This window comes from Osmerus mordax, chromosome 25 (genome assembly GCF_038355195.1).
Source record: "Osmerus mordax isolate fOsmMor3 chromosome 25, fOsmMor3.pri, whole genome shotgun sequence".
Taxonomy (NCBI): domain Eukaryota; kingdom Metazoa; phylum Chordata; class Actinopteri; order Osmeriformes; family Osmeridae; genus Osmerus; species Osmerus mordax.
This window is the reverse complement of record NC_090074.1, coordinates 8,511,049-8,533,248: the sequence shown is the minus strand read 5'-3', so window position 1 is coordinate 8,533,248 and position 22,200 is coordinate 8,511,049. Positions and strand designations below refer to the sequence as shown.

Below are 22,200 nucleotides of genomic sequence, written 5' to 3'. Positions count from 1 at the left end.
ACACACTTAGCTTGCTTTGCCGAGCTAGAACAACGACAGACCCAGGTATTCAAGTTTACAGTAAATTGAATCTGCCACAATATGTAGGCAGTCATAGGCTACTAAAAACATGAAGCAAAAATAACAATGTATGTGGTGAGTTCCATCTAGAATTGGCCTATATTTTTTAAAACCAAGTCAAAGGAATACGGTACCAATACATACAATTTTCGTAAAGTTCATATGATGTATCTGCTTCTTGATCGACCTTGTACCCCATTCTGCCAGTTTTCAGATTCTACTACAATGCCTTAGCTTACACGCTCCCAACTGCTTATCCCGAAGTATGATGTGTACAGCTGGTTGCAAGCGTGCACGAGCCTCGGAGCTAGGAGCATGGCGAGCCACTGTTCTGCGCAAGACCGGACAAGCTGGAAGTTGAAAGATGGCACGGTCCGTTTCTCATTCTCGATTGCCTCACTGCACCACTGAGCACTTTCGATAGAAATTAATGGGGCCGCCATCTTTAAAGAGCTCATTGGCTTGGTCTAGTTATTATATGTCTATGGGATACAAAGGCTTTAGTTCTGAAAAATCAAGGCCCAGTTTCAAAATAAAAGCCCCTGAAAAACAAGCCCCAGTTTCAAAATACAACCGTTTTTGATAACGGTGGTCCAGTAGTGATTTGTAGTCCAAAGTCAATCCAATTTACGGTGTGGGGGGCCTGGCTTGAAAATGTGATGGTTTTAACATTAACTATATAGCACCACCATTTGGCCAATTGGGCTCATAATCATACTGATCTGCACAATTTTATGTCTGTACGATACATTTGCACAAAAACCCTAATGAACAGATTTTCATGAACAGTTCCCCAGCACTTACACTAGTAGTAGAGACCATGCTACAAGACATAAGATTCTGGCTCCTGACATAAATACAGCTTCACTCCATACAGGTGTTTCAGACGGTTCTGAAGCTAACGGGCCAAAATAGGAAAACTGAATTAACCTTTAGAAGACCTGCCCACCAAAGACGGTTCACATCAGCTCCAATTAACAAGGCCCTTAACCACACTAAGCAGCCAGTGTGTGTGTGTTTGCGTGTGTGTAAACACAGCTGGAAAACACACTAATAAGAATTCCAGGGGTGAGAGATTAAACTTGTTATTCTGCATGAGATGGCAGCTATGCGTCTGGGCTACCATGGGGTGTTACCATGGAGCATTACCATGGGATGTTACCATGGAGTGTTACCATGAGGTGTTACCATGGCTCGTTACCAGGGATCATTACCATAGGGCATTACTATGGGACATTACCAGAGAGTGTCACCATCCGGCATTACCATGGAGCTTTACCATTGGCCAAACCCCTCAACCTCCTCTCCCTCATTATCAGAGTCCTTGTTAACACTTTAAAATGCTTTATTGGGATTGGGATAGACTTATAGCAGCCCTGACCCATCACCTGGCTACACCCCCCTCAACTGAACAGAACCCTCACCTAGCTACACCCCTCACATGCTTGATGAGGTTTAGTATATAGTAGTTAAGTAGGAGTTATCAAGACTAAGGAGTTGGGGGGGTATGCATATCTGTATGCACACACATTCTGATGCAATTATGTGAACAAATGAACACGGACACACTCACAAAGATTATATATCTAAACAAACAAATACACGCACACACACACATATTCAGCGAGGGCAGCCCAGGGTTGGTCACAGAAGGCATTAGGACATCACTTACTTTGGAGGACCACGGCTGCAGGCAGTTGGCATAGCAACGAACGAGGAAAGCCATTTCCAGATCAAAGAGGGGAGGGGGATAAGTTTCCCTTTTCAGTACCCAGAGAACAGAGAAAAGGAGAAGAAAAGGCAGGGGTTGCCCCAGGGTTTGTCCTCCGTGGGGTTAAGAGTGGATGGGAGGGTGAGGGGAGAGAGGAGGGGTGTTGTCGGGGTTGCCCTGACGATGGTAAATACTCAGCACTGGTCCTCAAACGTTGGTTACTGCAGTTCATTCAGACTGTCAGCTGGCAGGCAAGTGCTAGGGGGAACCTTGAGAAGACGTGTCAGAAATGACCCTTCACCACACTCCTCTTGTTCTTTCTCTCTTTCCCTCGCTCCACAACAAGGATTAGCTGTAGAACCGCAGATGAACGGCTCTATCCAACTATCATCTCCAAGACGACGAGATGGAACACCCAGAGAACAGCAAGTAGCAACCTCATGGCCACAGAGGCATCAGCCCAAAGAGGAAGTTCTGAAGAAGCTCAAGTTCAGCCGAGGCCAAAGTGACGACTGGGCCCGGTGGAACTGGTCCAGGTACACTCTGGGACCAGAGAACACTTCCCCATGCAAAAAGTTCTCCAAAAAACAGCAGAAAACTATTATAATCCTCTTTGGCTTTGGGATATCTTAAGTCACTAGTGTTTCCTTCTTCTTCTCCTATATTTTTATCATTCACGTCCGAAAGGGTCCTTCCTGCAGAGCTGAGTATGTACTGGTGACGGAACCGGTAGTCAGGGAGAATAGATCTCAGCACAGTTTCTATTCAGCCTGCTTTGTCCTCAACTACCTACAGTCCTGCTTACTGCAACTCTCTCTCTCTTTCTCATACTTTTACTCTCTGCCCCTCTATCTGTTTGATCTCTACAGTGCCACAGAGGAGTGTGTGTGTGGCGCATGCCTGTGCTTGTCCATCTAAGGGGGCAGTGTGGTTGATCTTGTCCCCCAGCTCAGAGTGCACTTCCCTGGCTTGCGATCACTCCTGCTCCCCCCTCCTACTCTGGAGAACAAGCAGCGAACTGGAGGTTGCGATGCGTAGAGCCAGCCACCAATAAGAAGCCAGCAAGCAAGGCAGGGAGGGAGGGGAGCCCAGCTGAAAAAGAATGACATCACCTGTGCAGTGAGAGGGATGGGAGGGAGGAGGGAGGGAGTTCTGGGGGAAACTGCATTAGATTGATTGTCTGCCTCCCAGCCTGAGCTAGAGAGATGCAAAGATGGAAAGGAGAGAAAAAGAATGAGAGCAAATGAGAGAGGAAAAGAGTAAGAGTCAGAGAGAAAGAGAAGAGAAAAAGAAAAATAGAGTTACATGCAGAGAGAAAAGGAGGAGTTAGAGAGCAAAAGAGAGAAACAGAAAGAGAGAAAGCGAAAGAGCGATGGAGAGGAAAGCGCATCTTTATTGATCAGATTCGAACATAACCCTCTGTGTATCCAGTCAGTCATCCCCCAATCCCCCGCCCTTGACCCCACCTCCGTTCAAACAAATGCATAAACAACAATGGAAAATAAGAAATCACAAACTGTGTGCACCAAACACGACGTATAAGATGGGTAAAAAAAACTGTAGGGGCATGCTGGGATATATGCAAATTCGCCCTTTGACAGAATTTTTTGAGGTGTGCTTTGTCCAGATGTTACTGGCTGCCTGGGACCAGAAGCTGTGTATAAGATCATACCCAGCTCTATTATAACACCCGCAACACTAAAATGACCTGACACCTGTACACTGAATAGAATCAGAACAATGACCATGGTGACAGTCACCCTCAACAGCTCTTACAGACACACAGACCCAGAAATACTAGGGGGATACCAGAATGTTATACTAACAGTATAGAAAGCAGAGCTCCCCCCCTTTCTCTCTGTGCCAGGCTTAATCTCTTCTCTCATGTACACATAACACTCCTATAAAAAGCTAGGTTCCATGTGCCTGTTTCCGATTGGCTGAGGAGTAAAAGGATGATGTCACCCCTATCACACACAGGGAGCGCAGAGTGAAGGGAGCATGGGGGGAGTGGGAGGGAAGAGAAGAGACAGGGAGGGAGGGGAGAGGGGAACAGAAAAGAGGAGAATAATGGGTAAATGGGATTCAGCAGCCCACTACATTACAATGGTGCAGGAGAGAAGAGAAAGACCGAGAGATCCAGAAAGAGACAGATGCAGAAAGCTTTTGAACCCCGCAGAGGGTCCTCTAATACTCCCTGATACCCCCACCCTCCACCAAAGCACCTCTCCATGGATGGACTTACGTTTTATGGACTGATTTAGATGCTGAAGGACGTGTGTGTGTGTATGCATGTGTAAGACTGGGTGTCACCCTGCCCCCACCTCTCATATGCTAAAATATGGATTTGCTGGACGGAGTCTCTGCCTGATGGGTCTCACACCTCATTGTGTAACTTACTGTCGCATTGCTAGTCATATGTTGATAAGTAAGGGTCAAGATGTGGTCTGATTGGTTGTTCTTGTGTATAAAGGGAATTGTGAAGCATTGTTCTGGGGATTCTTCATCTCCTGAGACCTTCTCCTCAGCTCTGGCTTGTCCTACTCCTCCTTCCTCCCCTCTTGCTTTCTATCTCTGGTTTACAATAGTCATGGTAGAGTAGGTAAGAGTTAACCTTAATTTTGTAACATGTTTGCTTGTACTTGATTTCATTCATTTGCAATGGTATTAAATGTATATTTCATTTTAACCCATTTTACTTACTCTGACCATTCTTGCTCTGATTTAACCCATAGAGTCAAATAACTGCAATTTCCATTGGTATTGACTTAATTTGGTTAATGTTGATACACTGCTCAGTTTCCCCTCTTCCTTTAAACCATAGGGGAATTCGTTTTTGTTGTTTGGCAAATATTAAACCCCCTTCACATGTTTGCAAGCATGAACAATAAAGTTTCCTTAACATGGACTGTTCCTTTTTTGCAAATAATAATACACCCCCGGCAACATAGCGACAGCCACAACAACACGTACTGGACGTCAAACAGGATGCACATCCTGTGACAAAGAGAGAAAGGACAGAAAGAGAAAAAGAGAGTGCATGTATGTGCGAGTAAGAGAGGACCCACTGGAAGGTGTCTATGAGACTCACATCCCAGTTATACATGGCCACATGAGCCCTGGGAGAGAGATCCAACCAGGGAGAGTCATGACCTGGGAGAGAGATACAACCAGGGAGAATCATGACCTGGGAGAGAGATACAACCAGGGAGAATCATGACCTGGGAGAGAGATACAACCAGGGAGAATCATGACCTGGTTGTACACACACACAGTGCAACAGTGTGTTTCTCCTTTGAGGCTCATTGTCCCAGCACAGTGGAGAGACGGAATCACTATAATGGGGAGTCACGCCTCAATGCTCTCCCAACAATAACACACACCCACACATTACTGCCTGTGTGTAGAGAGAACACCCCTACATATGTGTGCATGGGAGAGGCACTCCACTCACACCTAATTGGTTGTAGGGTAATTAAAACCTTTCAGGCGCCAAGCTCAGTAGAAGAGACCCCCGTCCCCCCATCCCCTCGTCAGGGGCGTTGTTAGACCCTCTTTACTGGGACGTGCCACAGTATAAATCTGCTGTGCCCCAGTACAATGTAAAGTTTGAGTTTTAACAATTTACTTTATAAGTCAGTGCATTCATTTAGATTGATAATCCCGAGAAAAAAAATAACGCAGTATCCCAATCAACACTTGTAAAATCGAAGCAGTTTAACCAAAAACATAAACCGATGCACACAGAATTCCATGTCAGCGCGCTCTTCTGAGCTTTCCAAATAGCCCCTGCAGCACGCACACAGAAATCCAGGTGTCGGACTCGGCACACAAGTCAGAATTGAGGTAGGCTAAGAAAACATTACAAAACTAAAGAAAGTTTCGAAATGATAGGCCTACCGATCATCTTATTTTGACTAAAACAATATTACATGAAGCTCAAAAAAGTATTTTGTGCTCAAATTAATGCGGAACAAATGCATTCTCGCATTAACTATTGATGTCCCTGCCAAACTTGCATCCCTGAACTGTTGTATTGTGGGTTAAGCAAAGGGAGTTTCTATTGCCGAGTAGTGCATCGTGCGCAGCAAGCTTGGAAGAAAAAAAAAGGGATATAAATAGCGGCCTGTACCCCAGTAGAGCTTTATGTCTAACAACGCCCCTTCAGGGTTTTTCCTGGGTCAAAATGGGTCTTCGGTGCTCGAAAAAAACATATATGTATATATATATTCTTTTTTTTCTTGTTTTTTCTAATCAATGTATTTATTCCCAGGTGTTTTGCATTTGCATCAATTGCATATTTTCGTTATATTTCCCCTAAAGCAATAAAGTTACTAAAGGCTACTTAAGGACACCTTACACTCATAAAGTATGTTCTAAATGCCATAAATGCTGCCAATTAATAATTGACGTAACAACTTATTGTAAATGGTCAGTAGCCTAGTCTATCGATTAAGGTGCAGGCCACTCTGAAGCATGTACACTGCCTGCTTCATTTGATCTTGATAGGCTAAGCATTCTGTAGCAAATAATAACAATAAACCCACTTTTTATTAATTAAAACTACTTCAGAATAATAATGCACCTAAATTACAAACCTGAGCAAGGGCAGCAATCGCTATCGAATCAACAGACATGTGCAATTTAGCAAGCAGGGGAAGAATACAAACAACGAAAATCGCCAGTTAACTTGATTAAAATTTGCAAGAACTATAGACTTATACAATAACAGGCTTAAATGAACTGACAACATCAGTTATACGACTTACAGTTCTCAAGGACGCACACACACAATCTCAACTGCGGTGTGAAGCGCATGTCCGTGCAATTCTAGGGTTGCACTAACAGGTTAGAGCTCAGACCTGCACTCAAACAATTACTGCTGATAGACGGCCAAAGATTTTGTCTGATTTCAGAAATTTAGCCATAGAGGAAACATTGCACTATATATTATCATTCCAGGTTAAGAATACCAATGGAGGCTGCGTTGGAAATCGTAATTCAAACTTTTGTCAGAATTTTGAGTGGAAATTTCATTTGCATTTGTACAGGTGTATTCGTGCACGTCGGGCTGGCCCTCGCAGCAGAACGACAGTTTAGTGGCCACTCTGTCCATTTGCGCAACTCACAGTTGCGTATTGATCAGACAAGAAGACACGCTTATCAACTCGATTACTATTGATCAAAACAGAACGAAGGTTCGGCTGTAGCCTACTTGAAACATACTATTGAGAACATATTCGCTGACATGCATTGCACGCGTGATGAACACAGCTTTTTTTATTTTCTTCATCGCAGACTTTTTTTGCCTTTGGCGCTCAGGATTTGTCATTGGCGCTAGGGAAAACGGCTTTGGCGCGCGCCAACATTTTCTCTATGCAGGAAAAACCTTGCCCTTCCCCCCATCCACTCTTTCCTCCAGAGTATGTGAGAGAGAGTTGAGGGATAAGTAAGGTCAAGGGGAAAAGAGTACATAGGGTGGAACACAGGAAGGAAGGAGCAGGAGGACGGAGGAGGGGAAGAACATGGAGGGAAAGAGGGAGGGGGAAGGAAGAAGCAAGGAGGGGAGGAGAAAGGAGCAAAGTTCACAATGGTAGTCATTTGGGCACAAATGAGGAAACAACTAAAAATTGCTGGAGCATATGCAATAGCAGAGTTTATGACTGTACACTACACTACACTACACAATACTACATTACAGTAATACTCAATACAATACTATAGTAAACAATAATATACAATCCTATAGTAAACTATACACTACCATACAGTTCACTATACAAAAAACAAACAAAACAGTTTTAGTTATGGTTTGGAAAAAAAACAAAGCCTAAAATTAAGGAAATTCAAAGGACCACCACAATATTTTAAGGGATGTCTAACTTGAGAGATACCCAAAAGATGTGTACAATATTCTGACAGTGGCGTGAAATTCATAATGTGAGTCGATGTGCCAAAGGACTTTGCAATCAGTCGTGATACGGCAAAAACGGTAGCAATTGATTTGGGGGATTTTTAAACCATAACCATGGACTCTGAGGTATACTACACTTTATACTCTGGGGATGGGGGAGTGTAATTAAGAGGTTAATCCCCCAGTTTTGAGTCCCTCCCACCAACATTCACCTCTATTGACCATTCTCTCCCGCCCAACCCCCCCCTCACTCTCCATTATCTTCAGTGAGTGCACCTCCTCTGTTCTCTATCTCCTCCTCCGTTCTCTCTCTCTAAAATAGTTTAAAGGCAGAGGAAAGTACTCAGAAAAGGTCAGCAACGGTGGCTAAGGGGCACGGAAAGTGTGGGGGGGGGGGGAGAGGGAGAGTAGTTTAAGTTTAGTGCCATTGGTTACGAGTGCAGGTACATCTGATTTCGTTGGTCTTGCTCCTCCTGACAATCCCTAGCGGCCTATCAAAACCAACCAACCAACCAAAAAAATTATAATAAATAATCTAGAATGAATAAGTCCTAACCTTTATCAACTAGTATTCTCATCAACAATTAAAAATATAATACACGACAATGTAATGTAAAATATTTCGATTTTTTAAATAATACTGAATCATTTACCTAAAAACAGAGAATGATCTAAGCTAAGAATAACAACAAAGAACCTAACAATAGGTACATGCAAGTAAAGTGACTTGTGCTGGTTGGGTGAGATGGAGTTTGAACGCAGTGCAACGGGTCTGGAGCAAGGGAGGGTATAGGTGGGGGGGCTGTCATCCAGTGGGGGGAATGTAGTTCAGGGAAGTGACAGGGATGAGGGGTGGGGTTTATTCTGGTAAGTGGGAAGATGTTCAAGGGGAGGATGAGCCAGGTGAGATGGTGGCTGGTAGAGTCCTGACAGGGGTGGCCGATGGACACACAATGTATGTGCTCCGCCTGGGGAAAAAGCTGACATGGAACCTGTTAGTTCTTGTCATGAATGCCATATGGACTCTTTCAACGGCAGGGGTGCAACACATAACACCTAGGGTGGGAAGGTGTGTGTGTGTGGTGATGGAGAGGGCTCTGCTGCAGTGTGTGTGCTGTAGAGGTCGCTGATGGCTGGTAGCCCTACACCTTCTGCACTGCTTTCACAGTCCTCCATAAAGCCTTCCTGTCCTGGGCAGTGGTATTGCCATACCACACTGTGATGCCGCCTGTCAGGGCACTTTTGATGATGCTGAAGTAAAAGTTCACAAGAGTGTGTGTGCTCAGGCCCCATCTCCACAGGCACCTCAGAAAGTGTAGGTGCTGTTGTGCCTTGTTCAGAATGGCTTCGGTGTAGTTGGTCCAGCTGAGGTAATCAAAGATTTGCATCCCCAGGAATGTGAAGCAGGTTATTCTCTCTGCCTACTCACCCTGGATGGACCCTCAAACTTGATGATGCAGTTGCTGCTCTGTTTGTCATAGGTGTACAGCGAGTCCAAGGCAGTTATCGTAGTTATCGTATCCTCACCACGTATGGTCAGGTGGCTGAGCGGTTAGGGAATTGGGCTAGTAATCAGAAAGTTGCTGGTTCGATTCCCGGCCGTGCAAAATGACGCTGTGTCCTTGGGCAAAGCACTTCACCCTACTTGCCTCGGGAGAATGGCCCTGTACTTATAAGTACTGTAAGTCGCTCTGGATAAGAGCGTCAGCTAAATGTAAATGTAATGGTCCATCTGTAAGGAAATCCAGGATTCATTTGGATATGGAGCTGCCCAGACTCTGTTCTCCCATCTTTGAGACCAGTTTGGTGGGAAGAGTGATGTTGAAGGCCAGGGCTCTAGACTGCAACCAAATGGTCACATTTTGTGAACATTTTTGGAGACCATGAAAGTACTTTTGACAACTACTTACACATGTGGGACATGCAAATTAGACTTTTTATTTTCTTTTTTTGACGTTGAAAAACAAGGAGGGAGCAAGTCTGCCAGAGTTTGCTAACGTGTGTGAGGAGGGAGGGTCCATGAGTGATTACTCAAATGTGTGGGTAATGTCATCTACACACGTGTGTGTCGCTTGGGTGTCTCACAAAGGGAGTGATTGACGGCTAATATTAACCAATCTAAATACTGCATTAAAGTTAAGAATATAACGATGAAGTTTAATTGGTTGTGTAATGTTGGATAGAACGGTGGACCGGTTACTGTATCAGCTCACAGCAAGCACATACTACTGTGCAATTAGCAAACATTTTGTAGAGAAATTAATAAATGTTGCGCCACAACAGTTATTTGAACTTGTACAAATGCTCCTGTAAGGAGTTGGGAGGTCGGCAAATGTCTCCCTTTTGGCACACAAATAGCGCCCATAAATGTTCTGCCTGTACCCCTCGAATCTTCAGTTAGGGGCTACAGTGCTCCTAGTAGAAAAGGTTTGTATGGAGCCCTGGAAGGCAGAGCTGAAGTCTATGAATAGCATCCTGGCATAGGTGTCCCTTTTGTCCAGATACTACAGAAAGATTTAGTCGTCCACTGACATGTTTGCTCTGAAGGAAAGCTGGTGTGAGTATGTATGACTGTGTTGTTGTGTGCCATAACTAACTTCTCCAGACACTTCATGACACGGTAGTCACTTAGACTGGCCACCCTGGTTTTCCTGGCTACTGGCACTATCGTAGTCATCTTGAAGCACTTGTCTGTGAAGACAGGAGCCAGATGTGTAGAGCAGCTTTTGATGACTCTAGGGCAGGGGTCACCAACACGGTGCCCACGGGCACCAGGTCGCCCCCAAGGACCACATGAGTCGCCCGCAGGCCTGTTAAAAAAATAGCACAACTCACCAGTGAGCTGCGATTAAAATAAAAATGTGTTCTGTTGCAATTCTTTTTTAATCACACTTGCATTTATATAGATTTGAAAATGACAATATCTTAAAAATTCATAAAAAAAATGCTTTTATTGATAAAAGTAAAAACCAGTATTGTGCGCATGACAAAACTTCAGCGTTCGGGGTTTCTTACTCCAAAAACATGGCAGAAAACTAAATTTTCACAGGAATAGTTCTTTTTTACTTCTGTGAAAGAAAGCTACGTGTGTCTCATTTGCGGGGCGAATGTGGCGACGGCAAAGCGGCACAATGTGGAGAAACACTTCACTATGTGTCACAAAAGCTACCATGCTAACTACCCATCAGGTAGCGCGCTACGGGGAGAAAAAGCAATATAGTTCATGATTTGTTAAAAGGGTTTGTCAGTGGCTAGTGAAAATGGGACATTTTTCCTATGAAATGTTGTAGAAGTGATCATCTGAAAATTTAAACAATTGCTGAGATTAATAGAAATAAAGTGTTGAATATTGATATTATCTGTTTCCCACCTTGTTAAGTCATTGTTGATAATTATTGTGAGAAATCATTAACGTGATCAGTGTCTTCTTCACATGGATGTGTATCATTAATCATTAATAATAATATATAACTAAAGGTAAACTGAGCAAATTTTTTATTTCAGAATCTCAGAGTGTATCAAACTGGTAGCCCTTCGTTTGACTCAGTACCCATGAAGTAGCTCTCAATTTCAAAAAGGTTGGTGATCCCTGCTCTAGGGTTATTCTGTCTGGACCAGAAGCCTTGTGAGCGTTTAATTTACATAATGTCCAGCGCACCTCAGATTATAATAATTGGAGATTTGTTGGCTCAGGCCGTTTGATGCTGGCCTCAATTTGTAGTTTGTGATGGTCTGCAGGCCCTGCCACATTCTCTTGCACAGAAGATGCAAAACGGAACAGACAAGCAGCAGACGTTTTGCAGACTGACAGGAAGATGGACACCGCAAGCAGGAAGTTGGATACCGCATGCCGTTGACTAGCAGCCTGGTTTCATTGTTGCATGTGCAACAGAGCAGACACTTTCAGCTAGCTTGCACTAGTTTATATCCTTGTTGCATGTGTACCATTGCTTAACAGCTGAAAAACAACCCTGCTTGACAAAAACATTTAAGAAGATAGATGGATAAAAATGAAAGGATGACGTTAGATAGATGCGGGTGAAAGGTTGAGGGTGAGATAGTGGGGGGAGATGGATAAGGGTGAGAGTGAGTGTAATGTAAATATAATTTAGAATGGATGTTGAGACAACAAGCAAGAGTGATGAGATGGCTTTAATCATCCATTAAGATATCTCCACTGGCCACTGCTCAGCACTGAGGCTCATGTAAAATTAACGAGCCATGCAATAGACCAGCCAGCAGAGCTCTGTAATATCTCTACAAGGCATGGGAGGGATGAGAGAGACAGAGAGAAACGCAGATAAAGAGGAAAAAAGAGTGTGTGTGGCTTTCTGAGGCTTTGGCATCATCATTGCCATCATCTTCATAATCGTTGTCGTCATCTTCATAATCATTGTCACCACCATCATCATCCTCCTCCCAGAAGAGCATATTATGTTGCTGGATCAATAAGAGTCCGTTACAACAGACTAGGTCATCATTTAGCCTTCATCATCTCTCTCCCCTTCTGTGTAGATTCTCTCTCTCTCCCTCCCTCTCGATACATTACTCTGTTGTCTCTCTGAGGAAAAACATCAGACAGCAGTTTTGGTTTCAGCAGTCACTTACATGTGTACCTGCTGTCTCCACAGACAGACAGACATCCAACCTACCAGTCAGCTGGTCAACAGCCAGGAAGTCCACCAGCTAGTCAAACGCCAGCCAGCTATAAACCAGTGAAATAGCCATCTAATCAACCAACCAAGCAGTCAGCCAGTCAAGCAGTCAGCCAGGGCTGACAAACAGACAGTCATTGAGTCATCCACTGATTAAGTCACCCAGTTAAACAGACAGCCAGACAGCCAAGCTGTCAGCCAGGTCAGTCATCACAGGAGTTCAGATGACTAGCACTCACCTAATCTCATCTCAAACAAAAGCATGTGCCTGCATCTCAGTGACTTAACACACACACCAAGATGAAGGATAGAAAGTCTAAGAGTAAGAGAGAGAAAGAGACAAATAAAGAGAGAGAAAGAGTAAGAGAGAGAGAGACAGAGAGAGGAGGGTCATGGGGGGAGGGTCATCAGTGTTGACAGTGACAGTAGTGAGGGTGTGTGGTTTGGACAGCAGGAATCACGTAGCTAGGAGACCAGGGAAACTATCGACCTACCACAGGATCAGAGTCCAGTCTACCATGCCATACACCAGGGTGTGTGTGTGTGTGTGTGTGTGTACCAACATGGGCCAGAGTGATAACTGAAAACTGGTAACTGTGGCACCCTGATGCTTGAGGGATTCTATCAACACAGGGTAAATTCCCCCTCTAACTCACTCACTCACTCACACACTCACACACTCACACACTCACACACTCACACACACACACACACACACACACACACACACACACACACACACACACACACACACTCTACTATTGATCAAGTCTGACTAAAGAGCTTTTGACAAAGCTCCCTCAGAGGTCAAGATGACTGTTTAATTAGCATATATTATTAAACTGTGGTGAATTAGTGGTATAATTTGATCTGAAGTGACTCCATGCACACCATTGAGAACAAAGCATAGTGAGGGTGAGAGATACAGAGAAAAAGATAGGGAGAGAAAGTCCTGACTGTCATACATTTTGCCTCCAGTTCAGGAGTTGTGTTCTCTTCAAGTTCTCTCAGTATCCAGACACACCACGCTACACGGCTAACTTAGCACCTTGGAGTTAGCATGTTGCTACCATGTGACTGCCTGTTAGCCAGAGGTTCTTACCGTATGGCAGCCCAGGTCCTGGCCATCCGTGATGAGCTCCCGTTCTCCCCGGGAGTTGACCTTGCGGAAGTGGCGCCGGGACCGTCTCTTGGACGTTTCTCTCTGCAGGGCGCCGTCGTCCCCCTCTCCACCGTTTTCCACCTGGAACAAACCATCGCCACACGCCTCAGAACACACACTCCATCTCACCGAACTCTCACTAGAACTTGGGCTTCGAGAGTCTGGGTTCCGATCGCTAAATTCTACATTCTGATTCTGTGGTTCCACGTTCTGACAAGGCTCTTCTGCGTTCGGATTGGCTGTGTCCGAGGTGTCCTGGTTGAACATCCAATACTTCCAAAGCATGGAGAGCCTGTGCCAACGCAGGGTGCTCATCGTCACGGCATCCAGAACACACCAGTGAACACCTGGCGATGGACGGCACGGACAGACAGAACAACAGACGGCGAGGTTGTGTGTGCGTCAGAGCCAGGGTTCTAGAGCGCGCATCCTCTCAAAATACTGTTCAGAGCCCAAGTCATGTGGCTCTTAGAGCAGTACCTCAGGGCTCACACAAAGAGGCCCCACTTCCTGCAGGAAACCGTAAATACACAAATATCCTCTCCAGTCTGACACTGCATATTCCGGCCATAGCATTTATGCCTGCGCCCCCCTCTAGTCCTCTGTTGACTCCAGAGCAATGTTTTGTTTCCTCGTTACCTAACTTTAGCGTAACACAGACAACATAATATCTAAACTGCTAAGCATAAGTGTCAACTCGTAAAATGTAAGAGAGACAAATTAACTTCAGAAAGAGGAAAAACATGATGCTTTAGGTGTCGCATCCTTTCTAGGTAAGAAACATTTTCCGATTCAGGCTGTTACAGAAAATAAGATTTGTGTTTGTTGTTTAACCCCTAAACCTACTGTGTGTGCTTGTCTCTCTCCCTATACTCTTGGTGGATCATCCAGTCCCAACCAGTGGATCCTCAGCAGCTGAGACATCATGTGTGAACACTGACTTCCTGGAACTTGAACACTAGGCCTATTGAACACTGGCTAGCTACACTCACAAAGGTTCATAAAAACACCAACCGGTTGGCTGATTAGTTGACTGGCTTGCAGACTGGTTAACTAGATTACTGCTGGCTTGCTTGCTTGTTGACCAGATTTCAGTAAGGAGGAGATAAGGGGAGAAAATAGTGGCATATGAATAAGTTTATGTAATTTCCCCTCCCTCCCTCTCCCTCCCTCCCACCACACCTCCCTCCCTCTGCCCTCCCCACCTCCTTTTTTCCACCTCTTGCCTTCACTGCCCTCCAAGCCCTCCTCCTCTGCGCTCTTTACCTCCCTCCTTCTCCCTTTCCCATCTCTTTGCCCCTCCCCTTCACGGCCCTCTCTCCTCCCCCTTACCGTCTCTGAAAATCAGCCCCTCAATCTATTCACAGTGCCTACTTTCATTTCCCTGACTTCCTCATCTTCCTTCTTTTCATCATATTCCTGCTCCTCCTTCATCCCCCCCATCTCCCCTGGGATGATAACCAGGAGAGTACCCAGCCAAGCCACAGGCACTCCTAACCTAATAGAGAACACCATTTCCTGCCCTGTCTCCCTCTCACCATCTCTCTCTCTCTCTCTCTCTCTCTCTCTCTCTCTCTCTCTCTCTCTCTCTCTCTATGTGTCTCACCCCCTGCTATCTCTCTCAATCTCCCTCTTTACCTGTCTCTCTCTATGACACGTACAAGTGGCATAATAACACTTACTTTACAATGATACAACACACACACACATTGAGGGGTTTACGGATGCTATGACATCATTGGACCAAGAGATATAATTGGCGTAGAAAGTCTATCTATCTTCAGATTATCGTGTTATTCTATAATATGATCATGTTATGTAGGTGACGTCGTATGGCCACAATTCAGTTTTCTAACATCTAGAGCAGGGGTACTCAATTAGAAACCCAAAAGGTCCACTCACCAAATTTCCATTCAGTCCAGAATCCGGAACAGTGATAGTTTATTTTTCTGGCCCTTACCTCAGAGTTCTGGGGGTAATTTTGTTCAAAGTGTCTATGCTTTGTGTCATAGTGACGTTTCATGTTACCACTTTTGACAAGGGAAACCGTCTCATTGCAGATTAATCACATTGGTTTTGTGCTCCCCACCGCAGCACAAATGCATACTTGTCAGCCCCCTGTCTGAAGTTTTTCGGGTTTTGTCATGCCATGATTTTAGCTAAGGAAGAAACAGGTACCGTTAGCAAATCGATTAGCCTGCGTTGTTGCGAATGACACACACAACCTGCGTGACCCACAGAGGTTGCGTCCAATGTTGAGTGAGTGAGTTGTCATGGTGATTACAGTTATTACAGCTCCTGATTGGACCTTTGGATTGGACACGGAAGAGGGAAACCACATCTAGTAGGAAAAAATATAGGCTATAGCGCAAAATCACGCGCCAATGAAAACTCTTTGGATCATGACTAAATTAGAATGTTGATTTTGGCTTTGGTCCAAATTGTATTGCGTCTGGGTCTGGATCCGGAACGGAGTCCACCTATTGAGTACCCCGATCTAGAGATCTAGAGGAGGGGGGGGGGGGGGTGGTAGAGAAAGAGAGAGGGCGAGAAGTCTTTACTACTCACCACAATCATTTCTGATGGCTCTAAAGTGATGCATTCACAGCCTCTTCTGCCTCCAAGCTGCTTCCCAAAGCTGTAGAGAACACACATACAGGTTAAAACAGTGGGACCACACAGTCCTACAAAATTCCGCCCTACAGGTACTCATATGAACATAACTAATCTAAACTGAGGCTGTCTTTAGGTAGTCTGAGTAGCACTTTAGCTAGTCTGTCCATAACTAGTCTGAGTTGCATCTTAATAATAAACTAGAGAGGGTACAATTTCTGGGGAAATTGTAGGGTGTGCTTGCTTGCGTCGGTTGCACAGGGGTCCGTTTTTGAATGACATTTTTACAACTGATATTTCTGTATATGTTATATAAAAATGCATACTTATTATTTATAAAGATTACATAGATTTAAAAGCATATTTTTTTTGCTGCTCATTTACAACTGAAAATACGAGTGAAGTGTAGAATGAAATAGATGTCTTCTCATTTCCCCTGCAAGAGGCAGCCTCATCATTGAATCAAAACAAATAAATTTGGCAGACCGGTGTAAAAATTGACCTAATCTCTATGACTTAAACGTCCTTTTAAGTTTTTCCCTTCTCGTGATATTTTCAAGCATTTAGTCTACTCGTTCAGTCATTAACAAAGAACCCCCTTTGAAGATTATTCTACGACGTTACCGGCAGGTAGAAGATGGAATCGCGATTCAAACAGTACCATCTGCTAACTGAAAATATGCCCCCCAAAACGTAAATAAGCTTGACATTTATTTAGTGGAAAATCGCTCATTCATATAAAGCTCGCTGGTAGCGATCATTGTCAGTAACAACGCAAAATGCGATATAGCCCTGTGTGGAGAAGCTGCCCCGGTAAATTGTACTACTACGGTACAGTACTAGTAGACTACTGCTGTGTTCGTCTTGGTAGCGATTGCGTTGGTTGAATTGGATTTAACGTTCCGTTGTACGGTTTAGGCTGAAATTAATTATTTTCATGAACAGATTGACAAAGTTTAGGCTGTGGCAATGAAGTTCAGGTTAGTAGTTAGATAGACTTTTGATTTAAGTAAGGGGAGTGCCGAACATGTTCTGTCGCCGTTTGACTTCCTAAACAGCTGTGTAGATGTTTTTGTAGTGTCTCGCGTAGGCTACAGCGTTGCAGTGATACACTGGATTGAAACCACAGGTAATGATCATTTCACCCACAAATCGTTTACTTGTAATCTAATGTCATAATAAATCCTACAACGAAAATGTATATGTAAGGAATGTTTATTTTAACGATTGAACACAGATATATCATAGACCACTGTAGTATGTGTTGCCCGGGCAACACAGGCTAATGTCATGATGCTAATACTTCAGTGAAATAGTAGACTACTGTTTCCGAAAGTAGATGTACTTCCTTAATAATATCAGCTTATATTGTACATTACACATCACAATTGTGTGTCATATCACAAAGTAAAATGAGTAAATAGTTATCTATAGCTATACTGCCTTGCAGTAAAGCTATAGTTAGCCTAGCTATTCCCCAACTTAACAGATGCGAAACGAATGTTCTGCCAAAGATAGTCACGCGTGTTTTCGTGACGTTAGTGACGTTAGTAACGTCAGTGACTGTGGCTAGCAAATTAGCTGCCTTGCAGTAAAGCTTAGTGATGGGTCGTTCGCGAACGATCCGGCTCTAAGAGCCGGCTCTTGAAGGTGAACGTCGGGAGCTGGCTCGCATATCTGAAGAGCCGACTCTATTTTTAATAGATTAATACAGCCTATAAAAACTAAATGATTATGAAATAATGAATTTTAATTGTATTTAAAATAATTGACTAATTCAAAGAACAACAAAAAAATACTTGTAGGCTTAAAGGCGCACACGATCATCCTCACATTCTGTTCCTGTCAATCCTGCATGAGGGAGGGCCGAGCCAACTCACACACAGTCAGAGAGTAGTCAAAACTCGGAGGAGAGCCATGACAAAACAATGCATTTTTAAAGATATGTGGTTACGGTCGAGTATGATTTCATTTCATAATTTAATTCAAATTGTTTTCACACCCATCATAGTCAAATTCATAGTTAAAACATGTATTTTTTAAAGAGCCGTTCGGGAGCCAAAAGAGCCGGCTCTTTTTGGTGAGCTGAGCCATACGAGCCGGCTCACGAAAAAGAGCCGGAATGCCCATCACTAGTAAAGCTATAGTTAGCCTAGCTATCCCCCAAGTTAACAGATGCGAAACGAATGTTCTGCCAAAGGTAGTCACGCGTGTTTTCGTGACGTTAGTGACGTAGTGACGTTAGTAACGTCAGTGACTGTGGCTAGCAAATTAGCCACCGTTAGCTTCACTTTTCGCCACAAAAACTTAACTTGAGCCTAAACCATGCAACAGAACGTAAATCCCAATAGAAGCAACTCAATGGCTACCAAGACGAAACTTTTGACACCTAGGATGTGTATGTAGGCCAAATATTGACTGAGTTTTAGGGGGGCAAAAAGAAATAAAAATAATAATATATATGTGAGAGAACAAAGGTTGTGCCCTTGCCGAAGGCAAAGCACACCCAACTAGTGCACACTGCCCATGATGCAGTTGGTGATTAAGATGTTGGGAAGACACACAAACACAGATTCCTGAAACTATAGATAGATAGTGCACAGTGGTGCATGATATTGCCTAGTTGATTTGGTGGCACACGCACAGAGATTTCTGGAATTGTAGATAGTCCAGTGCCTATACCTGTGATGCAGGTGGTGATTATAATGTTGGTTAGTTTAATTGGACTTTGTGCACATTTGCAATATGCAGGTTGAGTTTTGCATCATGCAAAATCACACCTTCATGCTAACACATTAATTCATGTAACAAAATGCACTGATCTATACTGAAATAAAGAACCCACTTTATATTGTCTTTCTGTTAGCTAGCCCATTTTTCTGACAGTGCAAGTATTTTTTATAACTACTTGACCAGCAATTTAGACTTTTTATGTTCTTTCATTTTCCACTAGTGTAAAGTGCCCGTGATAGAATTGGTGACACACACACACAGATTCCTGAAATTATAGATAAGGCACAGTGCCCGCGATGCTATCGGTCACACACACAGATTTCTGGAATTATAGATGGATAGTGCAGTGCCCGTGATGCAGCTGGTGATGACAGTTCTTCTCAGTGGTTTTGGTACCTATATTTGTCAGATCACAATTGAAATTCACTGTAATCTCTGAAGTACTTGTTCAACATCCACATCTATTCTCGTCAAATTGCCAATACTGTGCTAACCTACATTAATGCAAATTATTATGTAGCCTTCATTTGTCTGCCGTTTCCTACGTAATAAATAGCTTGTGTTATGTTGATCAAAATGTTGTATATTCGTTTTCTGTTAAATTGCACCTTACCACCACAAACATCTAAACATTTAGTTTATAACAGAAGTCATTACATACACAATAGTTGAGCCAATTTTCATAATTGTAGGCCTAATTCACCATAGAGCGCTTGTACATTTGCAATGTGCTGGCAGTTTTGACATCAGTAATGACATTAATTTATATAACAAAATTCACTTATCTTTACTGAAAATAAGCTGTTTCCATTTTATATTGTCGTTCTGTTTGCTAGCCAGCCCCTTTGAAAGCAGCTGATAATCGGTTGTAAAAGCGAATTCGCTTATAACTAAACAGAATTTCCCTGTTTTCCTTGCTACGCTTAGTTTCATTTCATTGCAAATGCCTTTATTAATCGCATTAGTTCAATTGTGGTAGCCTACTGAACTCCATTGGATTATAAAAAGGACACCAGCAAAATATTAACTTTGTTCTGTTTGTTAACCGGTTCTCGAGTCAAGATATTTGTAGGAAACTTGCTGCAGACCAGAGGACCAATCAGAGTGAAGGGGATGTGCAAAGATAGTAAGCCAAGCTGCTGCAAATTATTCTTTCATTAGGTGTGTTCGAATTCATGCAGCGCCGGCGGTGCCGACCGCCGGCTGCAGCTGGCTGACTTGAAGCAGTGAATACTGGTTAGACTTTTTGTCCGACTTGAGACGCCGCCGATGCTAGGTCACTGTAACGTATGCCATCAAAGTATGGGGAGTGACAAGTGCCCTTGAACGCCCGAACAGCATACAATGTAGACAAGCTTTGCCCACAATGTCCGTGTCATCTCAGCCTTTTTATCATTGGTTCCCAATGGGGGCGATGGCGGCGACGTAGAAACGTAGTACGTGTGGGAGCTTTGATAGCGGTGACGTTACCTTTGTAAACATTGCATTAGCGCGTGTGACATGTGACCTGTCTGCAAAGCTAACAATCAATGCCACCGCTACGTCTGCAAAGCTAACAATCACTGCCACCGCTACGCCATACGTCTGCAAAGCAAACAATCACTGCCACTGCTACGTTATACGTCTGCCATTATGTGGTATGTTAGCTGGTATGTTATGTCAATGGGGAAAATAATGAAAGTACATCAGTGTGGCTATTTCAGCTAGCTAGTGTTGGGCTGTAGGCTTGTTTGGTCACTGACTGGTCATTGAAACGAGTCGGGAGTGGTTACTGGTTTCATTTAATATTGAAGAATTAAATCAATTATAATATCTGGGTTTGGGTATTGTGTACTGTTGTGTCGTGCATAGACTATAAATAATTCAACACCGAAGCAGAGGAACTTGGAAACATGTCTTTTACTTGTCTTCTCTTGTCTACCTTACCGTCGCACTCAATGTCCACTGAAACCTTCTCCCAGGCCGCAGCTGATAGGGGCACAGGTTGAAGTGGAGCATCGTATGTAATGGTCGACTTATCATTGTCTGCAAGTTGTACAGTTCTTTATTAGTATGATGTTCATTGACTACAGCTTAGCATTCAACACCATCATCCCCTCCAGACTGGTCTCCAACCTTGTGGACCTGGGACTAAGCGCCTCCATCTGCAAGTGGATCCTCAACTTCCTAACGGGAAGGCCACAGGTTGTGTGAATCGGTGACATGACAGGCTTCTGAATGGACATTGATATGGACATTGATACACTTCTCACTAGTCATTTTACATTGATACATTTCTTACTAGTCACTTTACACACTGTCACATTCAGCTCAATATTGCACTATTGCACTAACTCCCCACTTTGTCTTAGGTTAGTATAGGTCTTGTCTTAGGTTATTTTAGGTCTTGTCTTAGGTTAGTATAGGTCTATAAGGTTAGTATAGGTCATTATGTGTATTGAGGTCTAGTATATTGTATACTATTTTTGTATATTAGGAGGTTTATCATTATATTTTTTATTTTATTTGAGCTTATCATAGATGTAATCTATGTTCTTCGTACTTATATGTTATGTTATGCTAGGTTGCTTTGCGTTGAGAATTTCCAAGAATTTCAGTGCCCAGTCTGACCTTGTGTTGTTCTGTGCACCTGACAAATAAATTTGAAACTTGATTAGTATCTCTGTCTGACTGTCTATTGTGTGCAACCAGTAGAGTTCTCTGAGGCGTTGTTTTGTGCGAACAACACCTTGGTGTGTTTCATGAGCAATATCAATGAGTCTCTTTTGCAATGCCTCAGGCACAAGCAACCGATGAGTACCTCTGACAAGACAGTCATCCACGACTGCCAGCTCATGGCAGATCAGGTAAAACGGTTGCAAGTCAGGGTCAAGTGAGGTTGTGAGGGCCAGCATTTCCGTATCTGTGCACGGAGCTTTGTGAACATAGGGCAGACACTGCACGCAGACTGGAAGTCTTTTCCATAAACAGCACTCAGGTCAGTCAAAATAGTCGCCACAGATTCCACATTCTCTGCACATGCAGTGTAAGTCTCCGGAAGGGGAAGTCCAGAAAGGCAGTCAGCGACATAGTTCAAAGATCCTTGTCTGTATTGAACGTCATAGTCAAACTCCATCGGGCGAGCAGACCATCTGGCAATCCGCAAGCCAGCACGATTGTTACCTTTGGTAGTGTAGGAGCCATTTGTGTGGCATGTCATATTATTTTGGACACTGGGTGACAGTCATTGGAGGCATAAGGTTCTGTATTTAGGGGGGCACAGGTGACAGGAAGGGTGGGGGCACAGGTAGAGTGAAGGCACACAGTTCTCACCAGACCAGTAAACAGAGGAGAGAACAGACCACATCACAAA

General features: G+C 43.7%; 2 protein-coding genes across 4 annotated transcripts in view; one reads left to right on the top strand and one right to left on the bottom strand.

Annotated features, from left to right (window-relative positions):
- Positions 1-22,200, bottom strand: part of LOC136933698 (rap guanine nucleotide exchange factor 6-like) — a 119,589-nt gene that overhangs the window by 51,635 nt on the left and 45,754 nt on the right. For all 3 annotated transcript variants that reach the window (XM_067229190.1, XM_067229191.1, XM_067229193.1), the window contains 2 exons: positions 16,071-16,140; positions 13,443-13,583 (listed from right to left, as the gene is read on the bottom strand). In XM_067229190.1, coding sequence (XP_067085291.1) covers positions 13,443-13,583; positions 16,071-16,140 — 211 coding nt within the window. The remainder of the gene's footprint in view (positions 1-13,442; positions 13,584-16,070; positions 16,141-22,200) is intronic.
- LOC136933706 (homeobox protein MSH-D-like) overlaps positions 1-22,200 on the top strand; it is a 300,351-nt gene that overhangs the window by 241,006 nt on the left and 37,145 nt on the right. The gene's annotated exons all lie outside the window — the stretch shown is intronic.